General features: G+C 38.2%; 2 protein-coding genes across 8 annotated transcripts in view; both read left to right on the plus strand.

Moving 5' to 3' along the window:
- Nucleotides 1-5,556, plus strand: part of foxj3 (forkhead box J3) — a 75,011-nt gene extending 69,455 nt beyond the window's left edge. For all 6 annotated transcript variants that reach the window (XM_044217693.1, XM_044217668.1, XM_044217659.1 and 3 more), the window contains 2 exons: nt 284-382; nt 529-5,556. In XM_044217693.1, coding sequence (XP_044073628.1) covers nt 284-382; nt 529-641 — 212 coding nt within the window. In that variant the 3' untranslated portion in view covers nt 642-5,556. The remainder of the gene's footprint in view (nt 1-283; nt 383-528) is intronic.
- A 374-nt stretch (nt 5,557-5,930) lies between these two features.
- Nucleotides 5,931-10,977, plus strand: LOC122883061 (titin homolog). Of its 2 annotated transcripts, none has more exons than XM_044211179.1 (4): nt 5,931-6,911; nt 8,221-9,681; nt 10,006-10,115; nt 10,252-10,977. In XM_044211179.1, exons 1-3 carry the CDS (start codon nt 6,830-6,832, stop codon nt 10,107-10,109), a joined length of 1,647 nt encoding a protein of 548 aa, XP_044067114.1. In that variant the 5' UTR covers nt 5,931-6,829; the 3' UTR covers nt 10,110-10,115; nt 10,252-10,977. The 2 variants fall into 2 exon arrangements, with proteins under 2 accessions (XP_044067114.1, XP_044067105.1); XM_044211170.1 differs by having other exon boundaries at nt 10,006-10,111.
- The last annotated feature ends 4,018 nt before the right edge of the window (nt 10,978-14,995 follow it).

The raw sequence follows: 14,995 nt of genomic DNA on the forward strand, positions 1-14,995 counted from the left end.
AGTGTAGATGAAAATACTTCAAACATTGTTTTCAGCAGACAGCTAAGTGTTCAGCCATGTAAATAAAAGTATAGACCATGATGTTTCACCTGTGGGTATTAGTTATACATTCCAGATAATTCAGAGATCCTTTACTCCAGTAAAATGACAGTTCATACAAAACTGCAGGGCCTCCCCCAAAACTAGTTTTGTTCAGATGCATTACTTGAATGCATCATAAAAAGGTGCATTGCCTGGTTTAATTAGGGCTTAAAATAAAGTTTTGTTCTGATTCTCTCCTCAGGAAATCTCTACATGGACTCCAGACAGAGCATGTCCATGATGGGTCCTCCAGGATATCCCCACATGTCCCCCATGAGCAACGCAGGACCCACAATGACAGGTGACATGAAGCCACAGAGAAAACATGACTAATTACATAAAGCCATTATGAAACCTTATATTAACTTTTTATTAATAAAAACTTGCCCAAGAAAAGCTGAACAGCTGGGTTGATCTGACTCTTCCTTTCCCCTGTTCTTTCTCCAGGACACCATGCACCGATGAACCAGCAGCACATGATACCTACCAGAAACTTCCAGATGCATCGCATGCCAGCTGATGACATCCAGGATGACTTTGATTGGGACTCCATTGTCTAGCCCCTAGACCTCCTTTTGCAAACAAAAGGGAGCGAAGAGAGGAGGTGGAAGTCAGGCTGAGCTGAAAGGCCGCAGGAGGAGGAGGAGGAGGCCACTGTGGGTGGGATGCAGAAGAACATTTGACAAGCTTTGGAGAAAGACAGACTTCAGAGTCCTGACATTTTTACAAAAGCAAAACATAACTAGAAAATGTTACTTTGAAGACAATCATATTTAGTCGGACATGTTAAAGTGATTGCTTATGTACTTGTCTAGAGACAAGTAAAACACATTCACGTCTAAACCACATGCTCCTCAGCTCCTCAGCCAGCCCGCTCCCCGCTCCCCGTCCCTAGCCATCAGCCTTCAATACCCCCCACCCCCCGCGCTCCGTAACTGTTATGTGATTTGAGCGACGTGTTCAGCTTGTAATTCTTCTCGTGTTGACATTGGCCTCAGCTGCCTCTTGGATGAGTTAATCTCTTTCTTTTTTTTATTATTTGTTTTTTTGGTTTTTAAGAAACACAGGCCGTCTCTGTGAGTAATGTGATGGTGCTCGTTGGTCACTTTTGGGAGAAAGTGGGCCCCACTGTGGCTGAGTTGGTGGTAAAGTTAGGTTTACAATAACTGAGGTTTTGAACAGGGTGTTAAATGTTTAAGCAGGCTTGATAGTAAAACAAACCAAGAGAGAAAGTGAGCGAGAGATCACAGAAAGGATTGTGATCTGTTTTCATAGCCAACTAATGTGATCAGGCTCACTGGAACAGACTAGTTTTGGGAGTGCAGCAACTTTTTTTGTTTTCTTAGTTATGTCTCGAGCACTTCAAGATGAGTGAATATGATAAGTGTGAGAAGAAGGTGAAAGCAAGCAAGTCAGAAATTTTTTGTCTTTTTGAAATTCATTCAACCCAAAGTAACCTGAGATTTATGTTCTCTGTGTGCATCATGTTGGTTAATAATTGCTTTACCAATCAGAAGCTGTTGTAACATTAAATACTAACCAAATTCACATTTTCAAGCAAGTTTTAATGGTAAAGTTCATCAGTTTTAGATGGGTAGCCTATTGATCATTAAGCCGTAATCATTCAGAAACAATGAAATCTATATCGGCTGATCTTCGCTTATCACCAGTATATTTGTATTGGCATATACTGTATATCAGCCAATAAGTAACAATAAATTGCAGCAAAGAAATGTCAAAGATGTTTTTGCGATAATTTAGAAGCTGTGTTTCTGTTACAGTTTGTCTACCAGAGAGCACTGTCAAGTTGATTTTCAAACTGTTAAGTGGCCTGCTCAGACCATATCATGGTCATATTTCTTTAAAAAACTAGTTTAGAGAACATGTTTGTTTATTCTAAAAAACAAACATCAGCTGATATATCATTATCTGATCTGAAACTTTGAAATATCTGTATTGGTAGAAACAGCTGGCCTGCCTCTGTCACCTACCTGCACCTCTAAAGCTCACTAATTAACACGATATATCATGTTTGTTAAATCTGTGCAATAACTGAAGCGTAAAAATGGTTTTAGTGTGGGACTATTTCTTGGCTGGTTGCAGTGACTTCCTGGAGATATAACATGTTAATTAATGAGCTTTAGAGGTGGTCGTAGGCTGATTTTGTTATTGTTGGACAGAGCCAGGCTGACTGATTCCCTCAGTTCCCAGTCTTTGTGCTAAGCTAAGCTAATTGTCTGCTGGAGGTGGCTTCATATTTACTGTACAGACGTAAGAGTGGTATTGATCTTCTCATCTAACTCTCGGCAAGAAAGCATATAACCATATTTTCCAAAATGCCAAACTATTCCTTTAAACAATTACACTTAAAATTGTATGCAACCATATTATAACAATTTATACTAGTGACAGTAACAAGTAAAACATCGAGAGCCTGTATGCAATTTTAAAATGGTTTCAAGCCTCACTCATTTGAGACGTCGCTAGTAGACCAATAAAATGTATTAAAATAAAAAAACTAATAGAATCTGGTGTGAAAGCTTCTTAAATGTCTTAATACTTTGATTATTTAATGATCAATAGGATATGTATCAGATGTTGAACTTTCCATTTGAAAAGGGCAGAAAAGCAAGAGTTTTTACTGTACGTGTCCTTGATTTGTAGAGTTACGTCATGCCTTTTTCTGCCAGTTGTACATCAAAGTGACTTTTTGATGCTACACTCACTGTTTGTTACTTCTGCATTTAAATTATGGAGATATGATTCTTTTTTTAGCTGCCCAATGTTTTGTTATGATAGTTCGAAAGCGTAAGATTTTGCTATTATTCAATCATAACAGAATGGGAAATGTGACTCATTACACAGTACATACAGTGTGTGTGTGTGTGTGTGTGTGTGTGTCGCGCGCATATGTTGGTTGAACATATGGTCTGTGCGTGCACGTGTGTGTGTGTGTTTTGGTTTTAGTAATTTTGGGGCTATGATTGATTGCTCCAATCATCTCTATGCTATCAATGAGCACAAATGCAGATGCACACAGTGATTAAAGACTAGATTTGAGACATGCTTTTTTTGTGGGAAGGGTTTCTCAAGCACAGAACAGGGAGATCAGCGGTTCTGGAAACCTGTCCTCTGTGTCCTGTAACAAGTGGCTCCTCAATCAGACAGGTGCTGAACTTTAGACACTGTTTAAAACAAAAAAAAGCCCTTTGCACACTTACACCTTTTGTTGATCCTAACCATTTTTAAGATGCGAAGCACCTCCTGGATTTTAAAAGCTAGTCACTCACATACTCATTCATTTATTAATTCACTCACAGTTAAGACTATCTGACCCCTAGAGGCAAATATGAGGCATTGTCCACTGTTGACAACGAACAGGATTATTTCTCCTCTCTGTGACACTGCTGAACTGTGTACGGTGCTTTACATCTATGACACTGTGTGTCCTTGTTTAAAGGAATAGTCCAACATTTTGGGAAATAAGCTTTCTTGCCAAGAACAGTAAATATCAATCTACAGCCAGCAGCCAGTTAGCATAAAGTCTGAAAACAGCTAGCCTGGCTCTGTCCAAAGTTAACAAAATCCTGCAAGCACCTTAAAGCTCACTAATCAACATATTGTATCTCATTTGTTTATCCATACAAAAACTGTAGTGTAAAAACTACAATTTATTGTACTATTTCTTGGCCGGGTGGGGTCACTTCCATTAGATATAGCATGTTAATTAATTACCTTTAAGTGGATTTTGTTACCGTCAGACAGACCCAGGCTAGATGTTTTCAGTCTTTGTGCTAAGCTAAGCTAACCGTCCATTGCCTGTAGTTTCGTATTTATCGTATAGTGAGGAGAGTGTTATCGATCTTCTCATCCAACTCGGCAAGAAAGCAATTAAGTGTATTTCCCAAAATGTCAAACTATTCCTTTTAGATAATTTAGCAACGAGGGACTCCAGTAGTCATCGTAGTTTTGATTTCATATTAGGATGACAATCATGGATTCTTTTTTATATTTCATAATGTCTGTGAGAAAAGGCACTTTCAAGTCTCACATGGTTGTTTTATTGGATATCTTAGAACCATATGTTTCTACATTTGACCGCATAGAAGGTTATTTGAAACTAGAACCTGCCCAGTTTTATATTGTAGATCTTCTGTTAAACTGTCCAGATGAAGTCAAGTTCTCTTCTATACTGCCATTCATTTTTATATTTTCAGCTAATAATTTTGTTTTCTTTTCCTGCCAATCATACCTGCCCACTCCTGCTTCTTTCTGCAATGTTTTTTGGTCTGTCTTTATATATCAAATGTCCGCTGTATGTGGAGGATTGCCTTGCCTGTGGATCTCAACTGAGTTTTTTAAAGTGTTGTTCAACTGCCAGAATTTCTTAATTAGTGCTCAGACAGAATACTTAGTCAATTAAGTGACCCAAATGACTGTGTGGGCCAAAGGACTGCAACTGAAGACAGCAGTGAAAAAGAGCATCAATGTGTATTCATTAGGACTCTATGGACCTACAATAGAGAACATCCTGTGAGTCCTTGGTTGGTGTGAAGGTGAAGTGTGTTTCAGTTCTTCCAGGTGAAGACTATGAACACACAAGCTACTATTTGAGTACCCATGGGAAAACAAAACGTTTGAGCTAACGGATGTGACTAAAAGGGAAGAAGGTGAAGACAATGACTGGATCACAATCACAATTTTACATGATGTCTGTATGTGTGTGTGTGTGTGTGTGTGTATTTGTGTGTTTGCTTGTGTGAGTTTAAGTTCTTTTTTCAAAAGACAATTTAAGTTTTTAAATTCCGCTGGATATGTACCTGCCAGAGAGATTACTATTAGTGGGGAAAAAGATGAAAAGATAAAAAAAAAGCCTTGTTACAATATGGGAGAGAACTGCCAACAAGTACTGCTGATTGGGGCCTATTTTATTCAGTGCTGGTGTGTTGTTGTGCTTGTACATATATGTCTTTTCAATCATCCCTTTTTTCCTCTTGGGGGTGGGGTATCAAGGCAGGGGGTGGGTCTTACTCACGAAAGAGAGGAGGTAAAAGAATAGAGTATTTTGTTATTGTCCAATCAGAGGGTGACAGTATGTATATATCTATATTGTATATATGTGATGAAAATGCGTTGGCTTTTTGTGTGACACTACCTTTTACCTGTACTATGGTTCTACATTCAGTGTTTCAGTGTTGATAATATATATTTGGTTTGTGTTTTATTTTTCTGTTTTTTTGATTTTGTCTTTGTCATTTCTTGTATTTTTTTTCTCCTATTTGTCCTTTTTTTGTTTATTGCACGGTTTATTACTTTTGTTGTCCAATGAGGTGACACAGCTACTCTTTGTATTCGTTTAGTGCTGTAAAATAACTCAAGTGTTATTAGAATTGTCGATACCACCGCCCACCCCACCCCCTTCCCCAATATGCATGAATGGCACTTAAAGAAATAAAATATGGTAACTTCACTGTGGATTAATGTGCTGTTTGAGCTTTGTTCCGTCAATATTACATGGCAGGATGATATTTCAGTCTTGCATCATCAGCAGATGAAGCGTTTGTTCAAAACCAGAGCATGGAGGTGACTTGACTTTAGAATTTTGTTTCACTTACATATCTGTCATAACATAAGCAACTCCTCTGACATGCATCTGAAAAAAAAACCAAGAAAGCCACAAACAATACAGTAAATAATAACAAGCAACACAAAACGTAAACACATAGAACACATATTAATAAAAGATCATTCCTTAGGATACAATATAAGGGCTTTACTCCACTGCCCAAATTATATGCTTATACATCTTTATAAACATGCACAAACTTAAGAAATATGTACACACACACACACATACATACATACATACATACATACATACATATTCAGGCATTTCTTAAAGGGTATACTGTATGATTATAAAGTAAAACTTCCCCTTTTTCTGCCACTTTAGTCCAAATTGTCACATTTTCTGCTTTCACTGTATATTTTCTGGCTCCTATTTATAATATCCAACCATAAAAGTAACCAATGTTTTTGAGTTAACGTACGAGAGCTCTTCTAGCAAACAGAGAGCCGCTTTTTTGCCTATAAGACCTATAAGATAGTCTTATAATTTGGTATAAGTAGAATATGCTCTGTGAATTGATGTATGGCAAGAAAGTTTAATATTATTTCAAGCTCTGCTCCAGTTAATGGAAGCATCAAAAGGTAGCATACCCTCTCTTTAAACTGTTTGTTTTACTGATGCAGTTTGAGATTGGAAAAAGAGAGTGTATGAACTTCTTTCTCACTCCACTGTGAGAAAGATCAAGGCACCAGAAGTAGATTGTTGTAAATACTTAATAAGCAACTGTGATATGCATCTTGATGTAGTGTTTAGAAACAGCCAGTAGAATACATTGTGTAGCTTCATGTAACTTCATGTATCTATTTTTTACAGAGCTGTGTAGGCAGAAAATATTCAAACTGTTGGATGTTTGATCTAGCATAAGGAACGGCTGGTGTGTAGTCTTGTAGAAGAAGTCCATATGATCTCACAGTAGGTTTCTCTTTTTACCCACCCAGCCCTCAAAGCACCCTCCCAATATTTCCATATGGTGTGTCACTTCACAACATGTGTCCATGCTGACACTTTACACGTGTACTTCACCCCTGTAGGATATACCTTCACAGTAGGGGCACCGGTCTGGCTGCTGTATTGGAATTTTTGGAAATTGTTTGACTCCAGTGAAAAGACTCAGACCAGATGGACATCATGTTCAAAGCTTCCTCTCTGCTACTGCTGACCCTGGTCCTAAATGTTCAGCTATGCTCATCAGCACCTATATGTAAGCCATGCATTTCTTCTAAACTCTTTTGATATGATAATTATTGATCATAATTATCAGAATGGAATCCTTAAATGGGCTTAGCTCAATGATATGAAAACTAATTGCTAAGCTACTTTTATATATTACCAAGGTGTTGCCTCTCTGGAAAATAATGTAGACATCATAAAATACAATAGGCTGTTAACATATAGATTTTTATATATTGTACAAAATAATGTAATATTAGGCTATATAAATGTAAAATACTGTCAGATAATATATCAATGCTACATATTATTGTAGTCTGAGTAAATATATTTATCAGTTGAATTCTTATTCATATATTTTCTCATATATTTTTAACAGATTGCTAGAGTTACAGTTACAGAATATTTGTTGATTTATGATTACATGAATGTCTGAATAAACTAAATATTCTAACTTAATTCAGAAATATGTTACAGAAGTACATAAATATGTTGTTTAATAAAGTAAACCTGTGTTTGGTGTTACATAATAGGTACATTGTGAGTCAACAGAATCTAAGACAGGAAAAGGCAAATATTGCTTTAGGCATTTTCTAGCTATGAATAATAAAAAATATGCATTCAGTTTGGAAACTGACCTCGGTCACCCACGTAAATCGAGAGTTCCTGAATGTGATTAACAACCAAACTTATCTCGAAATACTTTCATGGCCTGTTCAGCCACACCTGCTCCTGTTAGCATGCTATCCTGTGAGACATTTGAACTAAACTTGGATCACTACACACCTTCCATGTTTGTATCAGGTCACTGGAGATCTTCCTTACTGTTACATAATCAGCCATCGTAACATTTGACGCCATTTTCCGAGCTATAGTGTACTGTGTAGAATGCCTACACTTATGCTTAACCTCAGACCCTTTCAGATTAAAATAAGTTAAAATTTGCTAAATCCAAACTAATATATATGGCATCAAATTGAGCTCAGTGGAATGTAAATGTAAAAAAACAGACATATTTGGGCTTTTTATCAATGCAAAAGTAAGCTTCAATGAGAAATTTGATTTCATATTATTGAGAAACTCCAGGAATTATACAAAATATAAAAATGTAAGTATAAAATATCTATAAATGTGTTATATATATATATATATATATATATATATATATAAGTACACTATGTAAAATTTCCAATTGTATTGTTTTAATAGTTATTAAAACAGATTTTAGGTAAATGCGCGTTCCTTTGTTGACTTACTTAGAGAACATACCAAATGGCTATACTGTTGATACACTGGAGAACCAGTTTAGGTTGTTGCTGAATCACTAACTTCTATTGCAGCTGCCAAAGTTGTTCAGTTGTCTGCTGTTGCCGAAGAACCGGGTCCAGAGGAACTTGCACCAGTAACTGAAGACCACAGTCACTTTATAGAGGAGAAAGAATCAATTCAGGAGAAACTCATTCCAATTGTTGCAGGAGAAGCAGCTCCATCTCCTGAGGAATCACCTGCTGAAGAAGACATGTCAATTATTGCAACAGAACCAGAATCGGTTTTCATCGGAGATCAGGTCTCTGATGATGCTGATGAAGCTGTATCTCAGGAATCAGCACCTCAGGAGCCTTTGGCTGCAGCTCCACAGGAATCTTCAGAGGAGGAAACTATCCCTGTAGCAGCTTCCTTTGCAGAGGCATCTCCAGATGAAACTACAGAAGAAGTTGCCCCAGCTGTTGCTGTAGAGAGAGAGTCTCAAGAACAGCATTATGTGGAGGATCCAGCTCCAGAAGCATCGATCCCAGCCATTCCTTTAGAAGCTTCAGAAGATGAAGCTCCAGAGGAAAATGCAAAAGAAGAAACTGCTGTTGTTGTAGAGAATGCTGTAGAAAATGAATCCCCAGAACGGCATTGTCTGGAGGATCCAGCTCTTGCAGAGGAAACAGCACCAGAGGAGTTAGCCCCAGAAGAAACTGCTGTTATCATTCCTGTGGAACCTGCTGAACCAGAGCTGGATCAAGAGGAACAAGAGGAAACAGTCCCTATCATTTCTTCAGAAACAAAAGAAAAGGAAGGTCCAGAGGAACCTGCGAAAGAAGATGAAGCACTTTCCACAGTAGTCCTGGAAGAACATGCTAAAATGGACCCTGCTACTAATGAAGAACCTCTTCCCAGTACATTAGAAGAAGAGGTATGTGTTACCCTTGTCCCTACAGAACTTGAGACAGAGGAGGCAGGTCAAGGGGAACCTGCTGCAGAGGAAACAGCACCAGAGGAGTCAGCCCCAGAAGAACCTGCTGAACAGGAGCTGGATCAAGAAGAACAAGAGGAAACAGTCCCTATCATTTCTTCAGAAACAAAAGAAGAGGAAGCTCCAGAGGAACATGCGAAAGAAGAAGCAGTTGCCCCAGTAGTCCTGGAAGAACATGCTAAAGAAGAGGAAGAGGAATCTATTGTCCTTGTCCATGCAGAACTTGACACAGAAGAAGAAGATCAAGAGGAAGCGGCTGCAGAGGAAACAGCACCAGCCCCAGAAAAACCTGCTGTCACTGTTCTTGTGGAACCTAATAGTGAGGAACCAGCTCCAGAAGACCCAATCCACATCATTCGCCTGGAAGATCTAGATGAGGATGCTCCAGAGATCTTACCTGAAGCCCCAGTTGAATCTGTCACAGCTCCTGCCCCAGCTGTCACTGATGCAGAGGCAGAAATTGTTCCTGCTCCTGTGGAAGGTGGTAATGGCACCAGCATCAAGACACACAGTGAAGATTTTACTGCTGCAGTTATATTGATAGAAGATGAACCTGTAGGTAAGAATCCAACTCTGAGCTATTTTTAAAACCTTAAGTGTGTCTCTTTGTCACATTTGAAATGTTGTTCTCTATCATAGGTCTACTAACTAAAGTTATTTTTTTTCCTTGAACTATATTAAAAAATTCCAGAATGTAATTATTAACAATTATAGTGAAATTCAAAAAATAAGTGTGGAAAAAGCCTCAACTGATCTCTGGAGCACAAAGTGTTGTGAGGACATGTTTTTGCCTGCTTAAAAGCTCACAGGGAAAAAAGTTAAATATCACTGTATGTAGCAATTATAAGTGCTGATTTCACTAATGACAGTTTTGGTCTCCCAGCTCTAGTGAACAGAGGGACAGTGCTTGGTGCGGCATTCTTCACACTGATGTCTTTTATCACTATCGGATTTGTTGGGACGACTGTATCCAGGAAACTGCGCTGAATGTAAGTGAGTACAACAGTGTCACCACATCTAATTTTCTTGAATCCATAATGAATGATTAAATGGTTTAGTATTCAAATCACTTCTTACAACATGGTCAAGAACACTGTCTATAAATTTGCAATTATTTCTCTTGCTTTAGGACACTAAAGTAAAGATCAATTGATATATGGAATAGCTGTTTGATGACATATGGAGCCACTGAAGCACTAAGAAGAACGAGTTTCTCTGCATTGGATCTTTGTTTAAGTTCACTGAAGGAAATTCTCCAGTTTCTCCAAAGTTTGGACAGCCAGAAAGCCACTATAATAATGGAAACCAGTGTTTGGGGAGGTATTACATTCTTCTACTTCAGTAAAAGCAGCGATACCGCAATATAAAAATACTCGTAGAAGTCCTATTCATATTTTACTTACAGGTTCAGTGTGTAAGATTTAGGGGGCTCTATTTTATATTATTTATAAGTATGTTTTCATTAGTGTATAATCAGAAAATAAGAATCATTGTGTTTTCATTACCTTAGAATAAGCCCTTTTTATGTACAGAGGGAGCTGGTCCCCTTCCACGGAGGTCGCCATGTTACACTGCCATGTTTCTACAGTAGCTCAGAACGGACAAACCAAACACTGGCTCTAGATAGGGCCTTTCGCCTTTTCCCGAGTTTCACGACCATCGTAGTTTCTCTTACGCGCTTGGAAGGGGAGGGTGAGGCGAGCGGTATTGAAATGGTTGCTAACTACAATTTCACCGCTAAATGCTACTAAATCCTACACACTAGACCTTTAAGTAGAAATATGTTAGTATCATCAGCAAAATATGCTTTAGGTATCAAAGTAGAAAAGGTTTCAGTCGTAGTCATCTGGACAATGTTTTCAAATTCAAGACGTTTCGGCTCCCATCCGGAAGTCATTCTCAATTGTCATTCTCAATTGTGAATCCTCCCTGAGGGCAGGGCTTAAGCAACCAAGAGTAGCTTAAATTTCTGAGTTCTTGAACCATTTTCACAATTGAGAATGACTTCCAGATGGGAGCCGAAACGTCTTGAATTTAAAAACATTACACTACGATTGAAACCTTTTCTACAATGGAACACTCCTGTACAAATGAGGGACTACACCATCTTAGGTATCAAAGGTAACAATATTCATTCATTAGCAGAATGGCCCCTGATGCATTAATGTGTAAGCAGCATTTTCCTGTTGGCTGAGGTGGAGCTAATATTAGGCTACCTACTTTGTATACTTTTGGGTAGATTAAAGGTTGACATTCAGTGTGTCTCACCAAAATACATTGTGTGTACCCTTGAGGTCTAACAAACGTGTTGAGTGCATTTCATCCTCATAAAACATTTGCAAAGTTGATTTTATGAATATTTTAAATCCTATATTGTTTCCATGTTTACATGCTTGCAGTCATCTTCTTCACTTCCTTTGCTGGCACATTTCCACTTCTTCCTCACTTCTAACCAGTGGCAGGAATGTGTATCGCCTTGCCCGTGTCCTCATGCACCAACACAATACGAACAAAACAAGGTCCCACTTGTGAAAACATCGCTCCATGGCGCTTATAGTGGTCAAAAGCTCCAGAGGGTACCTTTAATCTATGCCAATGCATCAATTTTTACAGGCTGATCATAGGTTTTGTAAAATAAAGGTGTCAAATAAATGCAGTGGAGTACAAAAATACAACATTATGCTGCAGTATTGTAGCATAATGGAAATACCCAGTATAAGTACTTGCACATTGCACTTAAGTACAATTTCCACCTCTTAAACTGTGTCTTGACCTAATGTAAGCTGTGGAATGGCTATTATAAGTAGATTATTAGCTACTGGAGACACTGATAACATACTAGTATAACAGGTATAGCAGTTTATGATAAATGTGAGCATGTGACCAACCTTACTAAAGAGGATAGTCTATGCCCTATGGAATGTAATGTGTATTTGATAGCAAGCGTGTTTTGATTTTGAAACGTATGGATGATGATGCACTTGCAACTTTACTTGTTGAGTTTTGTTATTGCGGATCATTAAAGTAATGGTCAGTGCAGATATACTAAATATTTTCTTTTTTGTGGTTGTTCAATTCAATTCAATTTTATTTATATAGCGCCAATTCATAACAGAAGTTATCTCATTGCGCTTTTCCTATAGAGCAGGTCTAGACCGTACTCTTTATATTATTAATTACAGAGACCCAACAAATCCCACCATGAGCAAGCATTTGGCGACAGTGGCAAGAAAAAACTTCCTTTTAACAGGCAGAAACCTTGGACAGAACCAGACTCAATGGTGGGTGGCCATCCGCCGCTGCCGTGTTAGGTTTTGAGAGAGAGAGAGAGAGAGAGAGAGAGAGAGAGAGAGAGAGAGAGAGAGGAGGGGTTTGGGGGAAGGGGATAGGGTTAGGGAGGCACAATGCAAAGACCATGTAGAATTTTTTATAGTAGAAAAGTAATTGTAGTGTTAATATTAATACATTAATAATAATAGGAATGACAGCTATAGGAAGAATAATGTCAGCATCAGTAACAGAGCCAATAACAACAACTGTAGTAGCAGTTGTCAAGCAGGAACAAGGGGGCAGCAAATGAAAGCGACAGAAGGAGAGAGGAGAGAAACGAGAAAGCACAGAACTACGGGAGAGAGAAGATGTTAAGTTAGTAACATGCAGTAATGGTATAAAAATGCATACAGATAGAGAGGGAGAGAAGGAGAGAGGAAAGAGGCGCATCATGGGAAGTCTCCCTGCAGTCTAGGCCTATAGCAGCATAACTAAGGGATGGTTCAGGACTCACCCAGGCCGGCCCTAACTATAAGCTTTATCAAAGAGGAAAGTCTTAAGCCTACTCTTAAATGTGGAGATGGTGTCTACCTCCTGAACCCATACTGGGACCTGATTCCACAGAAGAGGAGCTTGATAACTTCAATCAAGCCTTGTCACAAAATGTTCTTTACGTACAATATGTACATTTCTGTTGGCCTCATGGCTCATACATACAGTCCAGTCCACCACATGCATGAAAAAGCACACGCTTTCTACATGCTGTTTAAGAGCCAAGTAGGCCTATCACTTTTCCTGCTCAGTCATGCAGTATGAGACGGAGGGCTGTTCTATCAATCAAACTTTGGCATGCTGCAGTACCAGCTATATGTTCACAGCTCACCCTGCACACAGTAAATATTTTTAGGATGGTGAGGGGGACATGTTGTTCCAAATGAAAGCTTTAAACTGTGTTCTGTTTTAAAACTGCACCCAAGTACAGCAAACATATCCCATTGTAATTGTTGCATGCTTTTAATTGCACTTGTTTGAGCCTGTATGAAATAAATAAATACATTTTTAGAACAAATTTAGGGCAGGCAGTATGACTTTTGCATACTTTAGAAGCCTAGGTAATTCAGCTATTAGTTAAGCTTTTATTTATTCAGGAGTTGTCAGTGAGATCAAAATGTCTTGTATAAGATTGATCTAAGAACAAATTACATATATATCACAAGAAGATAAATCAGTTACATAAAGCAGCCATCACACACACTAACACATTAACATTAATAACATTAAAACAATGACAAATATCATTTAAAATATAAACAAGTAAAGCTTTATATAAGAAGTATATATAAAGACATATTTTTTGATTCAAGTTTTTAATATTTATGTGAACTTTGATCTACCTGTGATACTCATGGTCTCCTTTCAGATCTTCATGTCCATAAACATATAAATACATAAGAAAGTGAAAAAGTGCTCTTTGTACTTATATCTCCTAGTAGTGCTGAATATACGAGGACATTTTCAGTTTCTTTTGGTGGAATCTAAATATTTCTCTTGTTAATGTTTAAAGGATAGATTCACAGTTTTTCAAGTTTGTTTTAAAACAGCAGTCAGGTGCCCATATGAACATTTTTCTTGCTGTAATCATCCCTCCTGTTCAAACTGTCCATTAAAAGATCCCTTCCTTATGTGCTTCTAATGTAAGTCAAGGGTGACAAAATATTGATTTGTCTAACTCAGACTGCTGAAGCTTCATATTAGCTTCAGATAAACCTTTGAATACATTTTTGCACAAACCGAGGGCTGTGGAGTTTGTCCCCCATCAATTACATTGAAAGCGCATTAAGAAGATCTTCTAATGGCTAGTATGAACAGGAGGAATTACTAGATCAAGTGAAACCTCAGTGTCTGAATGTTCACATGTGCACCTGACTATTGTTTTAAGACAGATTTGAAAAATTGCGAACCTATCCTGTATGATATGTTCAAGAACACTAGTAGTTGATGGACATCCTCACATGGGAGATGATGAGTTACAGCTCTCATAAAAAAGCAGGAGGACCTGTGACAGCTGTCAGTCTGGTGGACATGGGAAAGTCATCAGGGTGGAGCAGGGGTGGAGGAATTTGGCATTGCTTTAGCAGCAGGGGTGAAAGCTTGTGAAAAGGGGGACAGGAATCAGCACATCTGGTTGATAGATGCTTTAAGCACTGAGGTTACAGACATTACAGACGCAGATCAGGTACATGACTGGTCCACAATGTGATTCCTCTTGTGTAAGAGCATTACTGGGATATTTTGGAATGAATAGAAATGGAAAACTCCAAAAAGGAGATGTAATTAATATAAAAACCCTGGCAGAGTACCGTCAGGTGTACTGAATGCCAGACTTGCAGAGTAAAAACTTGCCAACTATGTGTCCTGATGTGGCATGAAGTCACGCCTTAAGAAGGTGTAACACAGATCCTTTTATAATTATTAACAGGAAGATTGGTGTTACATTTTTTTCCTGCAAGGTTTATGTAAGAAAGCACAGCTTAAATAGATACAGAGACACTTTGTTGCATGATTGCTACTGTTCAGCAGGCAGAGAGCATTTTAACTCAATT

The sequence above is a fragment of the Siniperca chuatsi genome, linkage group LG2 (genome assembly GCF_020085105.1).
Source record: "Siniperca chuatsi isolate FFG_IHB_CAS linkage group LG2, ASM2008510v1, whole genome shotgun sequence".
NCBI lineage: Eukaryota > Metazoa > Chordata > Actinopteri > Centrarchiformes > Sinipercidae > Siniperca > Siniperca chuatsi.